This window comes from Aspergillus affinis (assembly GCF_023601865.1).
Source record: "Aspergillus affinis strain CMG 70 chromosome Unknown NODE_32_length_299506_cov_85_929706, whole genome shotgun sequence".
Classification (NCBI taxonomy): Eukaryota; Fungi; Ascomycota; class Eurotiomycetes; order Eurotiales; family Aspergillaceae; genus Aspergillus; species Aspergillus affinis.
In genome coordinates, this window is record NW_026515813.1 from 44,274 (window position 1) to 58,103 (window position 13,830).

At 48.8% G+C, this 13,830-nt stretch overlaps 6 protein-coding genes across 6 annotated transcripts; 3 read left to right on the forward strand and 3 right to left on the reverse strand.

Moving 5' to 3' along the window:
• Nucleotides 1–856: 856 nt before the first annotated feature.
• Nucleotides 857–1,878, reverse strand: KD926_006257 (ankyrin repeat domain-containing protein; the record flags this gene model as incomplete). Its single annotated transcript, XM_053099233.1, has 2 exons — nucleotides 857–1,319; nucleotides 1,436–1,878. 2 exons carry the CDS (start codon nucleotides 1,876–1,878, stop codon nucleotides 857–859), a joined length of 906 nt encoding a protein of 301 aa, XP_052956901.1.
• A 5,628-nt stretch (nucleotides 1,879–7,506) lies between these two features.
• Nucleotides 7,507–7,917, forward strand: KD926_006258 (monocarboxylate permease-like protein; the record flags this gene model as incomplete). The annotated part of the gene is made up of 1 exon (XM_053099234.1): nucleotides 7,507–7,917. The coding sequence occupies one exon, from the start codon at nucleotides 7,507–7,509 to the stop codon at nucleotides 7,915–7,917; it is 411 nt and encodes a 136-aa protein (XP_052956902.1).
• Nucleotides 7,918–8,690: 773 nt separating this feature from the next.
• KD926_006259 (alpha/beta-hydrolase) lies at nucleotides 8,691–10,154 on the forward strand (the record flags this gene model as incomplete). The annotated part of the gene is made up of 3 exons (XM_053099235.1): nucleotides 8,691–8,888; nucleotides 8,942–9,083; nucleotides 9,313–10,154. The coding sequence occupies 3 exons, from the start codon at nucleotides 8,691–8,693 to the stop codon at nucleotides 10,152–10,154; spliced, it is 1,182 nt and encodes a 393-aa protein (XP_052956903.1).
• A 217-nt stretch (nucleotides 10,155–10,371) lies between these two features.
• On the reverse strand, nucleotides 10,372–10,818 carry KD926_006260 (cytochrome P450; the record flags this gene model as incomplete). The annotated part of the gene is made up of 1 exon (XM_053099237.1): nucleotides 10,372–10,818. The coding sequence occupies one exon, from the start codon at nucleotides 10,816–10,818 to the stop codon at nucleotides 10,372–10,374; it is 447 nt and encodes a 148-aa protein (XP_052956904.1).
• A 32-nt stretch (nucleotides 10,819–10,850) lies between these two features.
• Nucleotides 10,851–12,092, reverse strand: KD926_006261 (cytochrome P450; the record flags this gene model as incomplete). Its single annotated transcript, XM_053099238.1, has 4 exons — nucleotides 10,851–11,017; nucleotides 11,098–11,242; nucleotides 11,363–11,953; nucleotides 12,021–12,092. 4 exons carry the CDS (start codon nucleotides 12,090–12,092, stop codon nucleotides 10,851–10,853), a joined length of 975 nt encoding a protein of 324 aa, XP_052956905.1.
• Nucleotides 12,093–12,617: 525 nt separating this feature from the next.
• KD926_006262 (uncharacterized protein) lies at nucleotides 12,618–13,405 on the forward strand (the record flags this gene model as incomplete). The annotated part of the gene is made up of 2 exons (XM_053099239.1): nucleotides 12,618–12,711; nucleotides 12,804–13,405. 2 exons carry the CDS (start codon nucleotides 12,618–12,620, stop codon nucleotides 13,403–13,405), a joined length of 696 nt encoding a protein of 231 aa, XP_052956906.1.
• Between the last annotated feature and the right edge of the window lie 425 nt (nucleotides 13,406–13,830).

Consider the following 13,830-nt stretch of genomic DNA (forward strand, 5'->3'; position numbering starts at 1 on the left):
AGATTATGGATCGGGTGCTTACAATTACCACTGACAATGCATCGAACAACAATACGTTGATGTCAAGCATTCAAGAATCCGTCCAGTCACTTGACCTTGATAATAATACTGCTATTATCCGGGTTCCATGTATCGCCCACGTTATCCAACTTAGTCTTAAGCAGCTTGTTGGTCAGATGAAAGCTAATCCTAAGAACGAGAAAACTGAGATATGGTCAGAAGCTCGGTCTCAATCGGTTCGCACGAGTGTAAGGCAATAAAAACAAGAGATTGTTGATACCCTTCATAAGGTTGGCAATATCATTGGTAGTTGTCAAACTACCCGCACAAAATAGATGGGGGTGAGCGGCTCACTGAGTATACGTGACTTCTCAATAAGCAGGAACTCCGTACTCAGGGAGCGGTGATCCGTGATATGAAATACTCACTGACAGACCACTGAGCGCCCTCACCAAAGCGGCGGTGTCTCGAAGAGGAAGTCTACGGTTGTCCTAGAAAATCAAGTACGTATAGCTACATATGTCTCACATTGACAGCGGCTATAGTGCCCAATCAGAGGAAACAGCGCGGTTCGGTCGATTGGTTAACCGGTCTGGCCTTCTATATGTACTAGGGTATCGATCCTTGCCCTTGCCCTCCTGAGCGTCGATCGTAATTCCGTCCACCTTAAAATGCAGAAGGATCCCTAGATCAGTCGTTTATTAATCAACCGGGCTCGACGGCTGGTGGTTTCCCTCCCCTGTTATAGACACCAATTTGCTTACTGTCGATGATGGGGCTTTGTATATTCTTCTATAGCGAGTGAACTCGATATATAGATCGTGAAAACAAGTCTGATTTGTCTCTCCAATACATATTAAATGACTCCCCCATCCAACATTGAAACAACATCTTCATGGCCCTGTTGCAACCCAACATCCCTCACAGTACGGCCCTTTTCATCTCTCACACTAACATCAGCACCCCGCTGCAGCAGGAGCCGCACGCAGTCCAACGCATTACCCTTAACCGCATAATATAGAGCCGTTTCCGTCCACTGGTAGTCGTTATGATACTCGTACTCGCGTTGGCTGACAGGGAAGCCAACTTCATCCAGTAACCACTCCAGAACATCGATCCTGCCGCCTTGGGCAGCCCGGTGCAGGGCATTGCTGCGACAGAAGTTGCCCCCGTGGGCGGCGAGAAGTCGGAGAGTCTGCATTGAGCCATGTTCAGCAGCAAAGCTGAGGACATCAATATGACCTTTGTAACCTTGGGCGTTTGGATCAGCGCCATGGGCGAGGCACCAGCGTACGCTTCTCTCATGGTTCACGACTTGTCTGTGGAATTGATTTAAATTACAATGTCCACCGGCGTATATTACCTAGGGAGATATACTAATCGATAGATAGGTAGATATCATGGTTAGGGGAGATTCAACTAGAAATACACGCACCTGAGGATCGTACAATGATTCTGCTTTATCGGCTCATTGATCCCCCATCCATGTTTCTGAAATAACTCCAGGACATCAAACGACTCCGTCTCCATCGCCCTCTGGATGGCGATGCGTGAAACTAGCCACTTTCTGTCTTCCAGAAGGTACCGGATTACATTTACTTGATTCTTCCTTGACGCCTGGATCATCAACCGGTTCAGCATGATATAAATTAAATCTATGGGCTCGGCGGGGTGATATTTGCGACCGAGCGCCTGGCAGACTTCTTTTTCCTCGGCGACCGTAATTCTAGAGCATAGATAATCCGTTTGCGTGTGGTTGTTACCGGTTATGCCCGCCTCCCAGTGGGCGAGCTGGGTTTGGAGCTGGGCGAGGTTGCCGTCGTTGGCGCTGACTTGCATCTCGTAGCCGAGCTTCTGCTCTGTTTTGGCTGTTGCCATGGTGTAGTGTTTATTTTGGGTGAGTTGGGGAGGGGGTAGAGGGGAAGAGGGAGAAGTTTTATTGGGGTTGCCTGCCCACGTGATATCTACACCGGAGGGGGGCTTCTTCCCTCCTAGGGGCTTCTTCCCTCCTACAACTGCCTCACAAGAGTCAGTTATTTGCCTCTGGTGGTAGCTCGTCATCTCTCACGCAGTCAAGACTCGATTTTGTCCCTCCCACCTTCCCTCTGTATATAGAAACTACTGCAATACAGACACATTGCCTCCCTACTAGACCTGGCTAGGAACCGCGAGTGAACCTCACGAACCTCAAGGAGGTTCACCCACCCGGAGGTTAAGGTTCCATGACCTAGAACCTCCGGGCGGTTCCATCTTGGACCGAACCTCATGGAGGTTACCCGCGGGTGAACCTGAGGTTCAACAAACATGACAAACAGGTAGAAAACGTGACTTGGGGTCAATTGTATAAGTTATGTAGAAACAGGCTGTATTCTCTCGTAATTATAAACCAAAACTTCATTACTGTATGGCTTTACAGGAGGATTTAGTGTATATCATGGGTTTAGCTTCCAATTAGGGTTTCAACTTTCAATTATCAATGGTTTACAAGAATAGGGAATTCCCTCTGATGATCTTTCCAGAAGATCCGAATAGATCCTTTGATAGTATCTAATTAGGTAAAGTTAGTTATATAATTTATAAAGTAGGCTTACTTACTTACTACTCTGGAGATATTTGGTAAGCTCGTCGTACTGCGGAGCAGTTAATCGTTATAAAGAATTGCCGTTAAGGGCCTTCTTAAGCTCCGATTCAGTTGTAAATAACTGGCTATCAGACTGTATCATCTCTGATGGTATACGTTGGCTATATCTCTCAAAAAGAGACTGAAGGCTTTCGCGGTATTCCTTTCTGTAATCCTTTCCTATCTCAGGATCTAGGTCCCAATCACTTGTTGAAAAGAACTCCATCTTGCTCGACGGCGCTAGGATCGTTCCAATTGCGTAGAGATTACCTTCGATATTATCTGTCTCGCCGTAGTATTTCTTCAGTTTCTCTTTCGCGGTCTCGAGGGAAGAAAACATTAGCTGTTTCCAGGGAACCTTCTTTCGACGAAGCTGACGCATCGATATTTCAAGATGATCAAAAAGCTTATTGTAAATCTTAAAGACAAGGTAGATACTCGAGTCTTTAGTACGACAAACTAGCGTAGTGAGCGTAAAAAAGGGCTGAAGAATACAAAGCAGATAGTCAATCTGTTGCCACCCCTCTGTACTCAGTGTAAAATGGTGTTGATCATAGTCAGAATAGAACTTGTTGAATGCGATATAAAGCCTCTTCGCCCGTCGGAGCATCAGAAATGTCGAATTCTACCGTGTACGAATATCCTAGATTAGAAGAAGCCTTAGTGTATTACTAGGCTGGGTATTTAGGAAGGCTTCTTTGCGTTAAGGGTTTCCGTTGATATAAACTGCAAGACCTCGGACCTATCAGTAACCAGAATAGTTAGTGTTATTGAATTATGATTTATGATTCATGAATAGAAACATACCTTGTTCAGAGTATCGGCAATCTCATGTTTCTGCTGGCGTATACTAAATAAACGTACACGATTATCAGACCATTCTGTTTCAGCGTTATCATTCTTTGGCGAAGCCTTGATTTTACCAAGTAAATCAACTAGACTCAATTGAATAATATGCGCAAGGCAGGGCACTTGGACGATCGTAGAATCCGTTTCTATCTGTAGTTTCTTGATTGAATCATTTACTGCTGCGATAAGTGTCTTATTGTTAGACGCATTATCAGTTGTTACTGCCAGTACTCGATCAGCGATTTAGTACTTCTGTAGGATCTGGAGAACTATGTCCCCGAGGTTCACGCCAGTATGAGATCCAGAAATTGGCTCAAACCCAAGTAGGACCTCACGATACTCCCATTCCTGGTCTAAGAAGTATCCTGTGATAGCCATAAATGCGTGCTTGAATGGTGAAGTCCAACAGTCAAGCGCAATCGACATTTTTGCACTAGATGGGAGCTGTTGTAGTGTCTCTTGTTAATACTCTGTAACAAAACCCCGGAGGCGGTGGCGAATTACCTTTCTTAATGAAACGCTCGGTAGTGTAGGTACTAGCCGTATATAGGAAAAGAGATTATAGAATTTTTGGTGTTCGACGAAAAGAAAGGGTAAATGCGATACAGTAATCAGGTTTAGAATCTTCTGTTCCCATATTTGTTGGGTAAAGGTAGGCGCTGGTCTTCTCTCGGCCTAAAAGATAGTTAATTCATTATTAGTATTAACGTTAAATATAGGCTATTTCGAACATACCGCGTCACTAAATAGTTACTGGATATTACCCTTTTTCGTAATTCGCTGTCGATACCTTGGCCCATCAAGATGCTTCTGCATCGATGAGTTTCCAGTATAATTTGTAGCTGGATGCGTAAGAACTGTACGGTACCGATTGCATATAACATCAGGCTTTCTATCTTTAGCATGTGTAACTTGTTGAAATCCAGTCTAGCAGTTTGCGCGACAGTTGACCTCCCAGTTTAGCCGCTTCTTTTTACCAAAATCGGTTTGAAGCCATCACTTAACGAATTCCGCGGACATGTCGGTTGTAAAGACGATATATTCGTTAATGCTATCCGGCTTGATTCGCGTAAGGGTATCTGGGGCCCGAGGTCCTGCGCGAGATCGGACTTGATTGTCTAGAAGATCTGGAAGGTCTGGAACTGAATCAAACTGGCTTTCGGAGGGTATTTGACTCTGGCTTTCGCGTTAGGATAGCGTATCGTCTGGAGTAAGGTATTGCAGCGCATCTAGTGGTAACCTTTCGAAGCTAGATGATGCGTAGCCATAGACGTCGGTAATCTGAGACATAATAAATTCAGTAAACTAGTATAACTTGGGGCGGAAGATAATAAGAGACTTACTGATTATTTTGTAGAAGTTACGGGATATTCTTAGGGTATCTGTTTGTCCCTGTTCTACATACTCAAATTGATCTATCAACTTTTGTATCCACCTATCTATATCTGATTCGCTAGTATAGTGGATCACTATAGAAACGAACCTCAATAAACCTCAACGAACCTCAACGAACCTTAACGAACCTTAACGAGAACCTCATTTACCCGCATAGAACCTCTAAGAGAACCTCAATATAGGAAAAACAGAACGTCCAAGTCCAATAATTGGGACCTTTGAACCGGATTTACGGTATACCTAGATCATCTGACTTGAATTCTTGAAGATAAAGTGATAGAAGAAGACATAACAGTTTGAATAATATAAAATTGAGGGAATTTGAACTGCGTCTTTATAGTTTTCTTGAAAAACAGTAGTTTTACTGATGAAGATATACATACTTTACAGTGTCTGCGATATATATATCTATAACTTTACATGCTGTTTTATCGATGACCTCAATTGACTACCTATCACGTCGATATTATCGAATATTACCTGTAATTTGTAGCTGACTACGCCTATTGTTTACTTTTGCATGACTATTTCTTTATAATTCATTATGTTGATAGAGTATTCAGTGAAAAGTCTACAGATTGACGGAACAGCTGTAAAAAAGAAAGATGAATCATCAATTTTATCCGGCCAAAAGAGGAAAGGCGTCAAGAAATTATGCATATGTAGGTTTATGCGGGTCGATGGAGGTTGAACCTCAACGAACCTCTGGAGGTTAATGGGCGGTTGGAGGTTAGGAAGGTTGGAACCTCACCTCAGGAGGTGAGGTTCGAGGTTCCGGAGTAGGGACCCATGCGGAGGTTCAAAGCCAGGTCTACTCCCTACAAGGGAGCGCGGATGGGCTTTCTCTGACGCTACAGTCTAATGCGTTTACGCATAAGACTGCAGCGACAGGTGGCCCATTACGGCCAAACTGTACACGTTCCTGTTCCTACCTTGACTGCGAGAGGTCACCAATAAAATGGTCTATTTTTTTCCTGGGAAATGCAAGAGGTGTAGCGGATGAACAAGGAGGCATTTATAGCCTACGGAGTATAGTAGGGAAGCTTTGGCCCCCATGCTCGTGATTAAATAATAATGGGCTCGATGTCGGGAATTGCTAAGGAAATCACAGTTTTTTACTAGTTATAACTATTGACGGGGAGTGTGTAAGCATCTTCTCTCTTCTTTTCTTATTCTTTTTATTTTTATTTATTTTTATTTTTTTAGTTGATTCCTCATCTTCTAAAAGACGTATTTTGTTTTTCGTTGTCTCCCCATGACGCAACGAAAGCAAGCAATCCTACACCACCACACCCACACATACACAGATCCATATATACTAACATCAACCAGAGGACTGATAACGTCCATAATGCGCTGCGTTGCATTCTTCCAAAGCAACCCACTCGAAGACGGGACCTGGTCCTCAGTGACATTCCTAAACTGGAGCATCATCGAGCCAGGCGTCTACCTCCTCGCCGCGTGCCTACCCTGCTACAGGCCCCTAATCCTAGCCGTGGTTCGGCTGACTGCGCACCACAGCACGAAGCGATCGGGAACCACATACCTGAATCTATCAGATAGCAAGCCGACAGATGGGAGATGGAAGAATGGAGAGATATTCCCTAGTCCCCCTGTTTCGAATAAACAGGAAGCTGTGGATTGTATCCGTATCGGGTGAATACTAGGCCTACTGAGCGGATGAATGATGAGCGGGGTCTGCCGGAGGAGGAGGAGAAGAAGAAGGAGAGGATGGGATATGCTCGAGATTGATAGTCTTTCTAGGGATGGGGAAATAAGCAACGTTCGTTGGGTCGGCGAATGTCATAGATACCTGTACGTTAATTTCACTCCTTTTAGTTTCTACGCCTGCGTCGATTCCACCCCCTACGAATTTTCTATATAATTCAGTGATCTCGCTTTCTACACCTTTTACGCCCTCAGTATCCAGCTCCCCTACATCCCATGAGGCGCCGGCGAACTAACTTATAAGAAATTATATATAATCCTAATATTATATATAATCGATTTTAAATAATTTGCTATATATTTATACAAGTATTTTCGTTTTTCATCGAATTATGCCAAGATTTTTTTTGCGATTTTTTATGATTTTTGGTGGGTTCTGACGCGGTGATCCGTTTCCCGGTGTAGAACTGTACAGAGTCAGCGTCGGAGAGGGGTTGGTGATCCAGATTGCCTGTCCTTGTCACACTTACTCACTGCCCTAGCCAGTAGCCAGCTCCACCGTAAGCACTAAAGCTTGCCCGTTCTCGGGTGCGCCGGTTCCGCCCGCTGGGGTCAAAAGTCGTTTATCACCCGAAAAGCCAAATCATCCCTCCGTTCATGCGGGGTGGATAAGGGGGCCGAATCATACAAGGCTAAACATATATGGAGTAGACTACCTAGAGCCAGGGACCTCGGGTCCGTTGTGCGCAATGAAACCGGCGTCTCCAGGAAATTACTTGGAAGGAACACTAGGTATACGGAGTACAGTAAAAACCCGTTATAGCGAGATAAAGGGGACGCGGTGCAATCGCAGGACTTCTTTAACTAGTGCATCAATATATGGAAGATTGTTCCGATCTTCTAGGCCTGGCAAACGACCCGTACCCATGATCAGATAAACGAAGGGGGCGGAAATTGTTTCACAATTTCCAAGTATGGTGGGCTACCTTCTGATCTTCATTGGCTTTGGACGATGCTCCATGTGGGATGAAACCGTCAGGTTCGCGAACATCAGCATGACCAGGACCAAAAAGGCGCAGATTCGCATTGCCCAGCCAAATTCAACCCGGGGAATCAAATGTTGGACCATGAGAGGAAACACCACCCCGCCAGTCGAGGACCCTGCCACGGTGAGCCCAGAAGTAATCGCCTTCCTTCTGCGAAACCAGGTATACGGCTGGGAAACAGTCAACAAACCAACAACCACCCTGGATGTGTCTGAACGGGGTGTAGGGGAAGGGGGAAGGGCAGCCCCCATCTATGTATTCCTTACGGCGGCCATGGCAGGGGTGAAGATGAGAGCGCATCCCAGTCCAGAGCAAACCGATTGGCTCAGCATGAACTGATAGTAATCGTGCGAGATGCTGGCCATCATCAGCCCGAAGGTGTGCACCAGCGTGCCTATCGCAATAGGCACTCGCGGCCCGTAATTGTCAAACAGCTTCCCCGTCACGGCGGAGGAGAACATCATGAAAAAGACTGTGAATGATCTTCGTGAGTCGAGGGCAGGTGCCACACGAGGGCTTTTGGGGACCAAGATTCCATCGACGTGATCTAGGAGATCTAGGAGATCTTGGAGCTGCTGTACTCGCGTAATTGATTGGTTTCGTACTCCGCCTGAAACACCCCGATGCAATCGACCCAGCCGAACGAAGCAAACAGAGCAGCGGCCGAGCCGGCGACAGTCAGCCATGCCTTTGGGTTCCCTTCCTTGGGGGGGGGGGGGGGGGGTCAAGCTCAGTCTTGGGGACCTCGGATGGATCGGATGGGGGGAGTGGTTTGGAGGGAGAAGAAGACATTGTCCGTGCTTCCTGGGAGTGGGAACTTTTTTTGGTATACTTTTTCGAGATTGTTCGTTTCGACAAAAAGATCGAAGGGTCTCTTTATAGCCTACAACCCATACATATCTCGGAATACTGGACGCGTATGCCGCTGCGTGGGATTTGTGGCAATAGCTAGTTAATGAAACAGCCTTAGGTAACCAAGGGAAAAGAATCCCTGCAGCCTCGGCTACGAAACTTCTTTGTCTGCCCCTCCGAAAGTCCCTCCAACGCCTCCTTTCTGTATTTATTAATTTCCTTTCTCTGCCGGACCAAACGATGTAGAGACCAACCAAACCATGTCGACCACCAACTTCAACGTTACGGAGCACACTATCCCCGCGGGCCACATTCGCGAGTATGCCGGCAGCACCGCCAATAGTCAAGAGGAGGTGCTGCAGCTCCATGTGAAACAGTACACTCCTAAGGAGCAATCACTGCCCCTGTCCCCGAATGCGGTGACCATCGTGGCAGCCCACGGGGTTGCTCTGGCCAAGGTAAGCCTCGAGGACTCCCCTAGAACGAATTGGAAGGTTGATCGGCTGCAAAGGAACTGTACGAGCCGCTGTGGGACGAAATATGGCAGCGTTCCAGGCAGAATGGAAACGTGCATATCCGCAGCATCTGGATTGCCGACATGGTCAATATGGGCGGCAGTGGCATCCTCAATGAAGACAAGTTGAGCACGGATTGTGAGTTGTGGCCAGGAATCCTCTAGGTTAGCCAGCTGATGAAGGTATACATAGTCTCCTGGATGGATTGTGCCCGAGACCTGCTATTGATGGTCAATCACTTCCGCGATCAAATGCCTCGACCCATCGTGGGGGTGGGCCATAGCTTTGGAGGCACCATCATGTCCGTTCCCTCTCCATATCAGATAGAAGAGCCGCAACTAATAACGCGCGACAAGAACTAACCTAGCGTATCTGCATCCTCGTCTCTTCACGACGGTCGTCCTCTTAGACCCCGTCATCCAGCTGACCCCGCCACCCATGGGATTTGGGACTGAGCCCCCCAGCGCAGTTAACTTCACTCTGTATCGTCCCGACGTCTGGCCAAACCGCAAGGCCGCCATGGCCACTTATGCGAAGATCTTCCCCTCTATGGACCCTCGTTGTCTGGAGCGAGCGGCCAAATATGGATTCCGCGATCTGCCCACGGCTCTGCATCCAAACCTCCCGGAAGGCAGCAATGCGTCTGACCCACCCGTCACGCTCACCACCACCAAATACCAAGATCTGCTGGGTCAGATCCGCGAGAATTTCTCGGCCCGCGCCCCGGACGGCTCCATCCAAATCAACCGTCGCACGCACGCAGACATAGATCCCCTGGCCGCCTTCATCCCTATGTATCGTCCGGAGCCACGGAGCACGTTCTATAAGCTCTCGAGTTTGCGGCCGTCGGCGCTTTGGCTTCTCGGGGGAAACAGCTATCTCCGCACGGACGAAATCCGCCAGGGTGTCCAGACCTGTGGAACAGGGGTCGGTGGCAGCGGGGGAATTTCGCCAGGGAGGGTTAAGGAAGTCATCTTGCCCAAGGCGGGTCATCTCTTCCCGTTTGAGAATGTGGCCGACGCGGCTGAACATTGCTTCCGGTGGTTGGATCACGAAATGGCGCACTTCATTCGTTTGGAGCGCGAGTGGGAGGAAAAGCGCCGGTCTATGAGCAAGCGTGATCATCTTGTCTTGGGGGAGGAATGGTACAAGGCTATCAAACCGAACAGTGCTTTCCGAGCTCCGAGACCGAAGAAGGATAAGCTGTGAGCTAGGTAGGAATTGCTGGTCTAGGTAGAATTCGATTTCAACTGTTGAGTAGTAGAACAATTTGCCTGTTGACAGAACGTAATGTAGTTTATCCCTCAAGTGTTCATGTTGATATTTTTCACCCCTGGGCGATCTCAATTCCATGTAAAGCAACTAGGTAGCAAGCTTGAGCGACAACAACAAAAAACCCTCCAAATCGAAATACACTCAGGCTCAATCAACCCCTCTCACGAAACTGAACCATCGGCCCCTCCTTGCCCACCACAAAATTATCTCTAATCATATACTCCCCACCACGCTTAGCGACCCCAACATGCTCCATCCCCGGCGCAATCCGAATATCATACAGCCAAAGCGCCCTCGCAAGCCCCACCTCCAGCTCCATCCACGCCACATTCCTCCCAATACAGGCCCTCGGACCCAGACTAAACGGCACGAACGCCTCCTTCTGCCGGGCAAGGATCTCCGCGCTAACGCCCTCGTCGCCCTGGCAGGCCGGACTACCATGAAGCAGCCAGCGAGAGGGCCGGTAAGCAAACGGATCGTCAAAGTAGGCCTCGTCATGATGTAGCGAGTAAGTCGGGACGCCGACTATGGTACCGGGAGGGAAATATTGGTTCATGACGCGCAGACCGCCGGGCTGGACTTCTCGGGGAAGATCCATGGGGACGGGAGGGCATAGTCGCATGCTTTCACTTAGACAGGCGCGGAGGTAGACCATTTGTTGCATGGAGGGCCGGAGATGATGCTCTCTAGGGTTGAGAATGCGGAGCGGATTTCGGCGGAGAGGCGAGTGAGGATAGGGGGGTGTTTGCAGAGGAAGTAGAATGTTGCAGCTAGGGCTGTGTCGGCTGTGTCGAAGCCTGTGGGAATAAGAGAAGCATACAAAGTTAGCGATCTCTACTATAGACCTTCTTGGCCTCGATCTGAGAAGACAACCTACCGGCTCCCATTAGTAATGTAGTCTCCGAAATCAGCTCTGACTGCGAGTACGCCTCCCCCGTGTCAGGGTCGCGAGCCTTCTGCAAATAGTAGATGATATCTCTCCTTTGCGTCGCCTCCGAATCGATCGCCAGCCGATCGGCTAACTGCTTTCACGAGAATCGGATCTGCCTCTCGCGGCTGGCCGCCGTCCCTCGACGAAGGTACGTATCAAGTCCGAACTTTCGCAGAATAGGCAGCTAGCCACAGATATTCGAGATACGCACATTCAGTGCCATTAGCGGAAAGAAGAACTGGTTCTCCTCTTTAATCGACGTCTCGAAGCTCCGTCCGAAACAGATCTCCCCCAGCACATCAAAGACCATACAGGCGCTCCAATGCGCCATGTCCTTCGGCTCAGTCCACCTGTCCGACGCACCGCTCTTGTTCTTGGAGCTTGCATCTTTCCCGATCGCACCGCACCATTCTCGAATGCTAGAGATAATATGCGGTTCCATGGCGCGGAGGGCCTGGTCCGAAAAGGCCTGCGACATAACCCGTTTCTTACGGGCGTGGACATCCTTGTCGGTGGCGTTGAAGATGCTCACGCTGTAGAAGGAGCTATACCAGCGGGATTTCCTGACGTTGGCCCCGTGTCCGTAGATCGGTTCCAAGGCGCGAACATCCTTGATGGAGATATGGTTTGGGCCGAAGCGCACGATGGGGCCATATTGCTGGTGTAGTCGGTAGAGGTCGGCGTGGCGGTCACTCCTGAGAGCATGGTAAACGGAGTATAAGTGCGTGAGCTTCGACACCAACGGACCGGGGTATTTGGCCAAAGGACGATGCCATACTTGGTAGATGACATATCCGGCGGTCTGTTGGGGTTAGTTAGCCTTGCAAGTCCGTCCGGTATGGCCATGAAGCACTATACGGGTCCCATACCAGGCACAGGACGCCGAGAAGCAGGGTCTCGGGCAGAGAAAAAGCAGCCAGGAAATTGCTTGTGATTGGCATCGTGGTGACTGGTGAGGTTTACTGGTGCTAGTCGATATGACCGCATGAAGGTGGGAATTTCGGGGCTTGGGGACATTCAGGCGCTTTGTAATTTCACATTGCGATCCGCTTTTCAGTCCTCCTTGCTCGCTCGGATAATGCCACATCCAGAGAGGCCATTCGAACGCACCTCACTACTGCAGACCCCGGTTAGGGGGGATTCTGGTGCAGAGCAATCAGCGAGCAGGCAGACTCTCCCACATCACTCCAGCGGAGCCTTATGGGGCTCACCCGTTTCCAATTATAAATTGGACGCAACGCACCCTCCCTTCCTTCGATCAGACGCAGTTGAGTCGCTCAGTCTGCATCGCAATGCATTTTCTTTGTTTACACGGGGTGGGGTCGAACATCCAGGTGCGCCTTAGCTGGTGAGAAGGCTGTGCTGTGTGTTGTGTTGATTGGATTGGATTAACCAGATACAAGATCCTTGAAGCTCAAACTGGTAAGCCACCGAATTGATGAATGATGAACGATGATCTCTAACCGATGGGGCCATTATTAGCTGCCCTCCGATATGAGTTGGGAGACGGTCACACGTACGACTACGCCGAGGGAACTGCCTCATGTCCTATAGACCCCGGTATGTACGTCCAGCAGCAGCATGTGACATGTTTGGCAAAAATAACGTAAGGCCGCCTCATTAGTTATTATTGAATTAATCGACCCTTGTAGGTCTGGCGACGTATTTCCTCACCAACGACGACTGTTTCGCGTACTTTGATCCCTCGCGACCGGAGTCATTTGCGACGGCTTTGCACCACTTAGCCGAGTTCATCGAGCACGAAGGTCCCTTCGACGGAATCATGGCCTTTTCCCAGGGCGCCCAGATGGCCGCTGCCCTGCTGGCTCGACTCCAGGCGCACCGCCCAACCGGCTACCCTGTACGGTGCGCGATCTTCCTCTCGGCCGCCACACCCGACGGCGCCCCCATTCTGGGCCCACCGACCGACGAGGTTGAGGTTCCATTGCAGCTCCCCACCGCGCACATCTGGGGCGAGACCGATTACTCGGCCACTAGTCGTATGCTAAGCACGATGTCTCGGCCGGAATGGTGCTTCCCGTTTGTGCATTCCGGAGGACACGAGGTGCCGGGTGGGAGCTCGAGACGTTACGGATACGCGAGGCCACGGACGGCGGGCTTTATAGCGGCACGGGGTCAGGCGGTGAGGGGCGACACTTCCGGGTTGGGCGGCCCTAAAGACAAATTACATCAGGGTGTAGTCTGTCAACAGACGCAAAGGGGTACATCCCCCCAAATTGTGAGACTGCCTTGAAATTACAACCCTTAACCTCATGTATCCAAAAGAGAGAGAAAGTGTAAGGGAAACAATAATAGATAAAGGAGAATTGACTATCCTATGTTTCAAATTATTTGCTACTGGTATAATATTCACTCCATCAACACTGGTCTAATTCCCAAACACTACCCTCATGCGCACCTAGCTCACTTCTTACTTTCGTCTCACTTTACTATGTGCATGAGTGACTGGTACAGATAACACGTCTTAAAGTAATCATATTCTGTCTTCTGGCAAACTTTACATTCACTTACCCAGAAAAGCCCAGAGCAAGACTGAAACAGTTCCTTATAGACCACTGTCCTCATCCCATCCTAACTCTTATCCACTCGACCCCCTACGAGTCTAAGGACACCATTTAATATCCCTCATCTTCCCAACCAAGCAGCAAACACAAACAT